Source organism: Periplaneta americana, chromosome 10 (assembly GCF_040183065.1).
Source record: "Periplaneta americana isolate PAMFEO1 chromosome 10, P.americana_PAMFEO1_priV1, whole genome shotgun sequence".
NCBI classification, from domain to species: Eukaryota; Metazoa; Arthropoda; class Insecta; order Blattodea; family Blattidae; genus Periplaneta; species Periplaneta americana.
The window spans coordinates 92,358,693-92,370,759 of record NC_091126.1 but is presented as its reverse complement, the minus strand read 5'-3'; the positions used below and the strand labels follow the sequence as shown (position 1 = coordinate 92,370,759).

Below are 12,067 nucleotides of genomic sequence, written 5' to 3'. Positions count from 1 at the left end.
ACTATCAGTTTATTTCCCCTGTGTTTAAATTAATGTTTTATTATATGAGAGACAAGTAACTGTGTGACTATGTTATGTTGAACATGTGTAAAGCGGTCCGCATTCAGAATATATAACAGTAGGTATTAGTAAGTGTTTATAATTTTCAGTACATTTAGATTTTACATTGTGAGAACATGCAGGAGCCTGGAGTTTAGACTGCTTGGCGGGCATCAGGAGCAGTTGCAAAGCCAATGCCCGAGGAAGAGTGATTCCAAAGATGTATGTGAGCTTCAGTAATTTAGAGAAATAAGCTAAGAAAAGTGAGAGAAAGAAAATTTGGAGGAAAAGGATTAAGTCTGTAGCCCATTTCTGTTGTGTCTTATCCTGACAGTAGCCTTAGCATCTAAGGGAAACTATGAAAAAACCAAGGACAGGTGAGTTATGCTGACGAAAAGCCAATTGGCTTAATGTGCGACTAATGAATTCTGCAGGAAGACAAACAAATAAGTTTTTATGAGGGACTTCTCATTTTATTAACATAAAATACAAGTTTATAATGATTTCCTGTGATGATGAAAGTTATGTGAGATTATTGGAATACTTGGTCTGCAGCTCAGTGTTAGTATTTACATTGTAATATTTATTGACCTGCCGTTTCATCTATTTGAGAGTATTCATGGACGTTGTTGTGTCGTTCGATGCTAGTATTGACCTTTCTTTTACCATGTCAACCAGATAGATGATGATCATGCCCAGTGGCTGTTTTATGTAGCTATTAATCATAGCTTTGTGCTCTGCACCAGATACTCCAAGCACCTCAGTTTTTCAGTTCCTGTAGCAGGATTGTTCCTAAAATGGAGGCTTTTGAGTCATGCCTTAATTACCATCCCTTATCAAGGCACATGAAATAGACAATATAGAGAAATTTACTGTATGGAAACCACTTAGACACTGCTGTTTCCATGATGCCGTGAAAGACGTCATTATGTTGCAGGAAAATGAAACGATTTTATCCATATAGGACTCTGCTTAAATGTTTCGCGTTAAAATTAGTCACATTTGTGGAAAGATTAACTAAAACATTGAGGTATCCTGTAAGTTAATATTATGCAAGTATCCAATTTTGAATAAGCCAAAATGATTGAGATTTGTAGAAGATAACTTCCTTTCTACTTAATTATGTCTCATAGATAGGAAACAGAAAGTCGAAATCAATACAACTATGAAACCTTCCTCGACATGGGGAACTATTAATAATGGAATACCTCAAGGATCAATATTAGGTCCCCTACTTTTTCTAGTGTTCATAAATGATCTTGCCCCCTAATATAAGATGTAGGTCATCCCATATTATTTGCAGATGACACAAGTATAGTAATTACAGCCAATAACTCCAACACATTCCAATATTCAACAGAGGAAATTTTCCTCAAAATATGTGACTGGTTCTCGGTCAATAAATTAGTATTAAATTGTAACAAAACTAACATAATTCAATTTAAATCCTGTCCAAATTCAACCTTGCAAATTTCAAGCGTAATAATTAACAATAAGTCCCTAATAGAAACAACCACCACCAAATTTCTTGGCTTAAAAATCGATAATGTGTTAAATTGGAAAAATCATATTAAAGAAATTACCCCCAAACTAAATTCAGCATGTTTTGCTATTAGATGTGTGCAAAAGGTAGTAAATATCAATACCTTAAAAACAATATACTTTGCATACTTCTACTTGGTAATGAGTTTTGGACTAATATTCTGGGGAAATTCCACATATAGTAACAGTATATTCCTACTACAAAAAAGAGTAATTAGAATAATAGTAGGTGCCAAATCTAGGGATTCATGTAGGATTATTTTCAAAAAACTACAAATAATGTCCCTGGTTTGTCAATATATTATTTCATTAATAATCTTCCTCGTATGTAATTGTGAAAACTTTGTAACTAATTCAACAGTTCATAGCATAAATACGCATCAAAAAATGACTTTCATAACCCATCAGCAAGTTTATAGTGCTATCAAAAAGGAGTGCGTTATATAGCAGTAAACATTTTAATAGCCTCCCTATGGATATAAAAAATGAAACTCAAAACATAAGATTATTTAGGTCCAAATGAAAGAAGTACGTAATTTCTCACGTCTTGTATTCTGTAGGTGAATTCATCACATTCAACAATGCTTCATGAAATTGATACTAAAACTTTGTGTTGTACTAGTAGACTATATTGTAAACCTCTTCTGTATATATTTCAACTAGACTGTGACTATAAATCAAGACTTTATGTAGTATTAAGTTTTTTGAATTGTCCCATATTCTAGCTGTGAAGCAATGTATGAATACCATGGAATGTTAATAAATACATTACAATACAATAATATTATGGGTACAAATATTGTAACTCGTATTAGTAATGACAATTAGGTTATAAATTTAAAGAAATATATTAACTGAAATAGTGTGAAAAACGAATATTTAGGATATCAATGTATTTAATTATGTCCAAGCGTGTTTTTATGTTATTAATTTTTGCACGATCATATTCCATAGGACATTCCGAAGTTATATCACCCAACTTAATATTGCACAGAAATTAGTGCTTGCAAAAAATTAATGAAGAAAGGCAATTCTAATATCGATTTGAAAAATATTAGTCTTCCAAGCAATTATGAGAAGAAACCCATGCCTTAGTTTTTAGGTTTGGGTGGGAATATCTATATAATTTTTCATCTTTGAACTAAAGTACTTTAAGTTAAATCAACATGAAATGAACAGATGATAACATTCCCGAAATACTAGACCTAAACCCCAGAACACTGCATTAATAATACATTGTTCAGAGATTGAGGTAATAATATTTATTTTGCATAAAAATGGCAGGTATATAAATACATGTATTTACAGTCGTGTTATACTTAAACTTTCCAAAAGATTCTAATTTAAATTGATTAATGATTAAAATATATGTAATTAAAATTAACATGTCAAATTTTTGTTTGTTATTAGCTTCAGAAGTGTTTATTAGTTGATAAATACTTTAATAGTATTTCTAAGTCTTAAAAATTTATTGTTCTACCCTATCATATCACTCATTCCGAAAAATATTGACACAACTAAAAAGAAAAATGAAGTTTGTAAGAGAAGCGTTTGAAAATTTTTTTTGTCAATAAATTTAATTTTTGACCACATAACTTTTCAAAATTGAATATGGGTTAGTATCTAACGATATTGAAGGTCACATAATGCACACCAAGGAACAGGATCTTCTAACTATCCATATTAATCTTCTGTGGTTTAATCAACTGTCTGAAGACATTTGAACCTCATAACTGTTACCACTAAGGAATCACTCATGAGGCAACTAGGTCAGGAGATAATGGGGTAGGGTGGCCAGTTCTTTCCCCCTCCATTCCATACATCGCCGATTATCTACATATTACACAAATCAGACTTCAAATGTATACAAACAATTGTTTTTCCTCCGACACATATTGTCAAGTGGAATGTATTACCTGATAATAGATGTACATATCAGCCAGAATCTCAATTAGAGGAATGTACTGTAGTCTCATTATCAACTCTTATTTCGAGTTACGACGTTTTTCCTGAAATTGTAAACATCATTGCGTAGTTCTGACTAGGATTTTGGATGAAACAAAAAGTAAATCTATGTAATCTTAATTCACATTCTATTTAATAGTTATAAAAAAAGTTACAAAATTCAGGGGCGTATTTTGCGGGCTACCGCCGGTAGCCCAAGGAAATTACAAAGGAAAAAGTTTATAATATAACATAATGTAATAATTTTGTATTATTAGTTTTACCATAGTAATTAAAATTAAAGTAATTGTTAGATATATTTTGTGTAATAATAGGGTCAGCGGTAGCCCAAACCCTTTAACCAGTGCAGATAGGACCTCTGACAAAATTATGTATTAAAGACAAAAAATTAATAAATTTAATTTGAGTCTCCAAAAGGAAGCATTATAGAAAATTATTAAATGAAAAATACATTAATGTAGACTCTTGTTTCCAACATATTAAAAAAAATTTAATACTTAGGAATATGATTGTGTTCAACAAGGTGAAGCAAATCAGCCTTCTTCCAAATGCCAGTCTGAGATTTCTTTTTGTAAGCAGGTTGGAGATCTAATGCTGCATTGCTGTTAGTAGCTCTCAATCTGGGTTTCCTAAGTGAGACTTCAACAAAATCTTCTTGTGCATATCAGTCTTATAAAGGAAAGAAAATGGGTGCTTCTTATCGACATTCATTATTTTAATATGAAATATTCTTATAATTCCGTATTATCTGAAAAGGACTCTTACCCATATACACAGCAAGTTGTTTAACATAGAAATTGTAGTGAGCCATTTCTACTGTTCTGTAGGGTCTTGCGAAATTTTTGTATGTGTGGTAATCACAATAAATTGGTCAGGAGTGCAGATAGGACCTCCTTTCAATGAGCACTTTATTACTCTTTTGATAAGCGAGTGCACAGACACACCTTCATTCTTGTGTTAGTCCTGTAATCAGAAACTTACGAGTCATTGATGTAACATTTGGTAATGTGGAAATTGCATAGGAGTAAAGGTCCATGAATCTATTCTTCTGCTGTCCACTGGAATTGTCCGTGTAGAAGATTATATCAGTGTATTCATCTGTAGATGTAGCTTGGCTTTCTGTTCAGTAAACTAAAGTATGCATGTACCAGTCTCATTGACACCACGATTGCCCTCACTTTCATATCAGATAAAGTACAGTCTTAGTTTTGTCACATAGATATTTTATACTACCAGAGTCATTAAGTTCGTGGACTGAGCAGATATTGTCGCTGTGGTGCACTGAAGTAGATATATGGCACAGCGGTATGGTGCCGTGTCAGTTATTCTCTCGTCCCAGCACTAGGCAATTGTGTGGCAACAGTGTAAGCAGAACTACGGTCTCTGTTGTGAAAGTGATTTGAATGCGCTCGTCGGAACTCGAAAATGTCGCAGTTTGAGCAATGGGCAAACATCAAGTTCTGTCAAGAATCAGGGAAATCCATTAGCGAAACGTTACAGATGATGAAGCAATGACGACGCCTTGGGCAGCAGTGCTGTGTTTAAGTGGCACCAACGTTTTTCACAGGGGAGAGAGAGAGCTTTGAGCATGACGAGCATACTAGTCGACCACAAACGACTCGAACTGAACGCAAGATTGAAGAAGTTGCAATGTTGATCTGTGCCAACTGCTCCCAATCGGTAGACGATCTTGTAGCAGCAACAGTGGGGATCAGCCAGGGTACATGCCACAAAATTCTGTCCGATAACCTGAACATGTTGCGTGTTACCCAGCACAGTGTGCCACGCGTCCTGACGCAAGACCAATTTGATGATCTCATGACGATTTGTGGTGACCTGATTAGTATTGCTGACGATGGTTCGACTTTCACAACCGGATCATAACAGGAAACGAAACATGATGTTTTCTTTACGATCCGCAACTGAAGTGACAATTGACCACCTGGAAATCGCGATTATCGCCACAACGGAAGAAACTGCACCAAGACAGGTCAAAAGGCAATGTGATGCTTGAACTGTTTTTTGATTCACTGGGAATTGTTCACATGGAATTCATACCAGACGGAGTAGCCAAACAAGACCTGCCACAAGGAGATACTTCGCCAGCTATACCAATGTTGGCAGATGAGCATAGCATCCAACAGCGACTATTTTGACAGACGATATGGATCTGTGTAAGTGAATGCCGTGTTGCGCTGCATCTGACATGACACCTGGATTCTGCTTTTCGCCTACTCTCAAGGTGCCAGTCCACGAACTTAATGACTCTACTATGTAAGTCCCAGAAAGGAGGCAGTGTGCATGATCAGACATACAACGAAACAAAACTAATTTTATTACCTCAACTAGTTCTTCTCTTGTGAACCAGGTCGCATGTCTTCTGATCATCTGCACTGCCCCCTTTCTGGGACTTATATATCTGTGTGACAAAACTTTTTTCTAAGATTGTACATAACATCATTCAATTTTAAAATGTCAAATTCAGAATATATTTTTTTTTTATTTGTAGCCACCGGCGTAACTCAGTTGACTGAGGCACTTGTCTGCCAATCCAGAGTTATGCTCGGGCATGGGTTTGATTCCCGCTTGGGTTTTTCCAAGGTTTTCCCCAACCATAAGGCGAATGTCAGGTAATCTATGGCCTCATCTCGCCAAATACTCGACAAATACTCTCTTGCTATCACCAATCCCATTGACGCCAAATTACGTAGTAGTTGACACAGAGTTGTTAAATAAACAAGGAAAATAATTTTGTTTAATTTGTAGTAAACCCCAAAATATCTTCATTTGGCCATTGAAATACCACCTGAAGATAGTAAGAGACCACTATGGTATTGCTGCCAAAAGGTTTCTCGTCTTTAGCCTTCTCCTTACGACCCAACTTTTTTCTGTACTATAATATGTTGTTCATAATCATGTTACAACCTTTCGTTTTTCTTCTTCACATGCATTTTATTTGAAGTGCACCTTTCACAGAGGTAAATTTTGGAGGTGAAAAAGAACAGATTACATTTTTCTGTAAACATGCGGTAAAATACGTAGTTGGTAAATGGGTAATAGTGTTTCTTACATTCTTCGACAAGTCTCTGTGTACTTATGCTACTGTTTGACTTCCGTCTATGTATTCATGAGTCGAATGTTGCCACGTGTAGTGGCTAGGTATCCTGAGAATCGAATTAATGTGCTCCCAAATACCTTCACATGCATTTTATTTGAAATGCACCTTTCACAGAGGTAAATTTTGGAGGTGAAAAAGAACAGATTACATTTTTCTGTAAACATGCGGTAAAATACGTAGTTGGTAAATGGGCAATAGTGTTTCTTACATTCTTTGACAAGTCTCTGTGTACTTGTGCTACTGTTTGACTTCCGTCTATGTATTCATGAGTCGAATGTTGCCACGTGTAGTGGCTAGGTATCCTGAGAATCGAATTAATGTGCTCCCAAATACCTTCTTTGATGTGTTTATCAACACATGCATGATTGTTATGCATCCCACGTCCCTCTGATTCAATATAGTGGCAGGAAATTTACTTTTCTCTATCACAGTTCACTTCATCTCGCCAAAAAGTTGTAATCTTGTACAATTTTGATTCTTCCACGTCTTAAATCTTCAATGCTAATGTAAGAGCTATGGAATACAATAAATGAAATTGGTCATTTGTTGATGTGCAGATTGCCTGTAAAAACAGTTTAAAAACGCTTAATATATTTTTCTGTCTTTTCAAAACAGAAAGAATTATTTGGTTTTCGATTGTTACCTTCCTGCACATAGTGAGATATAGGATGTACTCTTATGTATCCTACAATGAAATCTGTCTCTGAAGATCGTCAAACTTCCAGTAATTAAAAAAAATACCTTTCAATTATCGAATGTGAACTTTGAATAGCATTCTAGTTTATATATATTTTTTTCATAACGAGGGGGTTTGAGTTGTGTGACCCTGACCAACTTCTTACTTTAGTTTTATAAGCTTGACCAGTATTTCGCAACATCTTTCTCTTAACTAAACTTGCCAGTTAGTCGGTTTTAGTAACTGTTTCTTAGTCTTGAGTTCTTCTGAATCATCATTACCAAAAACAGAATCACTGCCTCACACTTCATTGGACTCACTCTCTTTTTCATAACAATGATCTCCTTCTTAGTCATTCAGATCAGTCTTATAATCTGGATTACAATACGATCTTTCCTCTGCATTCTCTCTCTTGGCAGCATTACTCATTTTAGGAACAGCATTCACTTCACACACCACATTAGTTGTTTCAGGTACAGCATTAGATTCAGCCATGATATTTCATGCAGAACACCACATTCCACTGTCATATATCAGTAACTTGTTTCAGGTAGAAAATTCTCTTTACATACCACAAATTGTTTCTGGTACAGCATTCAATTCAGTCATGACATCCGATTCTGCTGCCATACTTATTTCAGGTAGAGTATTTCTTTCAGGCATGATGTTAATGTTTGTGAGCTGTGCATAAATCATCTCACCACTGGTATCACAACTCTCATTGGTATCAAGTTCATCTTCGCTACTTTTATTGATGCCATTATTTTCTGGAACATAATTTACAATTACTCTATTTGGATAATTCATTTTCTTTATTTCGATTTTGGAGCATTGGAGTTTGCAGAGGAACCCCCTATGATATAATGACACATAAGGGGAAGAGAAAAAAAGTTACATGTATGACTGAAGTTGCCTATGTGCTGTTCACCTGTTCTGAGAAATGATATGCAGTACTTTTCCTCTTGCTAGTCATAATATCAACTGTGTACATGGATTAAGACTCTTTTCTCTCCATTAAACTACAGAACACAGATAATAATTATTAATTACTCATGGCACAACAAGGTAAACAAAACATATTTCAAAAAAGAAAGTCATAATCCAAAATAACACCACTCCAAAGATCATATCACAACTCTGAATAGAACATTTTTAATTACGACCAAGCAATAAAGTATTGTTTTCCTTGCCTGCGGCAATGACACTATCCAAAATGTTGCAGCAGCCACGTAAGAAATATTTTCAATAAAGTAACACAAAACAAAATAGTACGTAATGTTGACAGAATTATATCAACAGTAATAATACATCACGGAATAATACACCATTCACTCAGAACTGGTGAGATTACACTGTGACCTCTCAGCAGCAACTAAAGAAGTGAGTGTTGCAATAGAAATAAAGTGGGAAATAGGAAAAATTATGGCACTTTTATTGAAAATAATACATTGTATTTACAGTGTATTTTAATAATAATAATAATAATAATAATAATAATAATAATAATAATATCAAGTTCGAAATTTTTTGAGTTACTATTATTCCAAATGAGTGATATATTATAAGGATATATGAAGAACAGTTAAATATTCTTAATAATATTTCTATTTTATTCCTTTCAGCTCCCTATGAAGGTGGCATATGGAAAGTGAGGGTACATTTGCCAGAGCATTATCCTTTCAAATCTCCATCCATTGGATTTATGAATAAAGTATATCACCCAAACATTGATGAAGTATCCGGCACAGTGTGCTTAGATGTTATCAACCAAGCTTGGACAGCTTTGTATGGTAAGTCATTTCTTTCTGTTGTTAAAATTTTTTGATCAAACTCTATGAAAGCTTGTAATTTAATAAAGAATTTGTAAATTCATATCACAATTTGCATGAATATAGTGCACACTTTTTCATATGCATTTCACAGGTACATCCTAATAGTAATTTTTGACAACAGACGTACTTGACAAATGGGATAAAAGAATTAGAATTATCTCTGGAAGATAAATGGCATGTCGTGGAGACTTTTTTTAAGACATGAAGATATTTCATGCATTCTTATGTCATCACTAGTGTTGGCGAATGCTCAACTTCACATTCCAGCCACAGATAAAAGGTAGACTTGTAACTTTGACAGTATCCTAAACTCATAATAATTGAAACTGTGAGGAATTGTGTCTGCGTATTTACATGTCTAGTTTTCAAGAAATAATTCAGCTTAATATTAAATTTTGATTGCATTGTATCTTCATGCATAGGTGCCGACTTCTATAAAATATTGAGGGTGGTAGGCTACCTCTGCCTAAACTTAGAAAATACGACCATTGAAGGGACCACTGAGGCCATAAAGCTAAATATTTTATTGAATTTATATAATTTTAGACTAAATATTGTAACGAATACAATATTTTCAATAATGCCACCCTAGTGTTCACTCCTGATTTCTGTCATACAGTTACTGCTAAAACAATCTTTTATAACAATCAGATTTTCCATGAACCCATGATTTGTCTAGAGCTTTCTTCCAGGTTTTAGTCGTATCTGCTAAAAAAATATTAATTTCTTAGAGTAAACTTTCCGGAAATATTTACAGTGAACATCTGCATTTTTATTATACAGTTATCATGGAAAAGTTGATTTACAGTTCTTTTCAAAATTTCGTTTTTATATTTTCTTAACACACTTGCTCTCATTTGTAAGTGTACTATTAGACCTTATTGGATGCTACAGCTAGTTTGCTGGCACTACTGTTGGCATTGTTATTTTCACACTTCCACTATTGCCACTCCTAGAAGTTACTCATAATATTGTCGATGTGGATGCCACTATGTCACTCAAATGACACTGTCTTGTTATTATAATAATATGCTGATCGATGTTATATATTGATCACAGGACTACTGTGAATGATATTGCCACAACTCAGCATACAGACTGACTGAAAGTACAAGGTTGTACTGAAAAGTAATGCCCCGTATTCTTTTTTGTCGCTGTGAATATACACTACTGTGGAACATTTCTGCATTTTTAATATGTCTTTCTCCATGCATACTTTATAGTTTTTCCTTCAAAGTTTTTTTACTGTGGAAATACCAGTACGATTCCAAGGTTCTTCACTTGCTCCAAACCACGTAGCCACTGATATTTAGAGTACCAAGTACTTTGATATTTTCTAGTCACATTTCCACTTTCTGGGATAAATTTAATTGAGGATTGTATATTTATTTTAGACTTAAGTTCAGCTTCTGCTCAATGTTAAAGCCAACAAGGAGTACCCGCTCTGGCTGAACTTTAAAAACGTGCATGCACAGGACCTCTTTCTTTCCTCACACACAGAACATACTGCACCCTCCTTGTAAGTGGCTAGACGTGTCTATCCTGGTTTATATAGTGCAGCAATATGACAGTTTTCCCTTCCTGCAAGTGTTGTTTCTTGTACTGCAGTCATTATATCAGGAATGAAATCAAAGATCTCTACCTGCGATCAACTCAGCAATGCAGCATGGATCTGAACTGTGTGGTTTTCAACATGTGGTCATTGCGTACATTTTGTGTCTAGTTTCACTGTCATTGTGGAATGTTTGCACACAGCATGCCACTGTTCATTAAGACAACATTACATTGCCACATGGTTCAAACAGTCTCTGAAAACAATTCTATGCATTGCGACATCTTGCAATCTCAGTGTTAATCCATGCGCATTGCTCCACTTCTGTAAACATGTCATTAGGGCACTGGTACTCTTTTTTTGGCAATGCCGAGTGCTAAATAAACACGCAAGACTGTAACCATTACATTTTTTCTGACATGTCACATTCTATTACTAAACACTCAACACCACCTGATCATGATGTCTTATTACCCTGCTAGATGACTGATTCAATTTTAATAGAAACATTTAAAAACAAAAATGATAACTCAATATTATTGGCATCACGTCTGTTCTCTCCAATGATATCATTGATACACTGCGACATCATCATCAGTCGTATGGTATTGTTTCATGATGACATACTTTTTGCCATGCAAAATGGCAGCATTCATGTCTTCACTGAGAACCATTACAAAATGGATGTCATCCATCTAGCGGAGTAATAAGACATCATTGCACCTGACACATACAGGTTATGTAACTGCACTGTTGACACTATTCTGTATAACACTCGTGTATAAGCTGCAGTTCTCATGTGTGAGAAATGCAATTCTCATGTCATGTTAACTGATAAACAACAGAGATTTTCTCTTAGCATGTGGGCTGGGATAATTCAGGACCATTTGAAGGGTTCAGAACCATAGTGGGCCAAGCACCATTTACTAAAACCGTAGAAAACAAGAGTTAAAATAAAGTTATCACCATAATTCAATGTAAACATATAGCAAGTAATATAAAGTATACACATTCAAACTAAATGATATGTCAATCTTCATTAAAGTATGGTATTCACTTAAGTTTAACCCTTGCTTTCTCCGTTTTTAATAAATGGCGCTAGACCCACTATGGCTCTGAACCCTGCATTTGATAAATTTTGTAATCGGATATTGCCTAAGTCAGGGCTGGGCACGAAGAGCAAATTCTACTCTCTCATGGGGAGCTATATGACTTCAACTCCTTTCTTCCCCACCAAACACCGTACAGCATTGACGCTGTGACGAATGAATATTAAACATCCCCATTTATAGTTTGGATTTGCTCCCGGTGCCCAGCCCTTGCCTAAGTGCTTGAAGGATGTA

General features: G+C 35.0%; 1 protein-coding gene across 3 annotated transcripts in view; it reads left to right on the top strand.

Moving 5' to 3' along the window:
• The window catches only part of LOC138707891 (ubiquitin-conjugating enzyme E2 H), a 131,344-nt gene that overhangs the window by 51,220 nt on the left and 68,057 nt on the right, over nucleotides 1-12,067 (top strand). For all 3 annotated transcript variants that reach the window (XR_011334417.1, XR_011334418.1, XM_069837933.1), the window contains exon 3: nucleotides 8,963-9,130. Coding sequence is in view for 1 of the 3 variants with exons in the window: in XM_069837933.1 (XP_069694034.1) it covers nucleotides 8,963-9,130 (168 nt within the window). In the remaining 2 variants the exon portion in view is untranslated. The remainder of the gene's footprint in view (nucleotides 1-8,962; nucleotides 9,131-12,067) is intronic.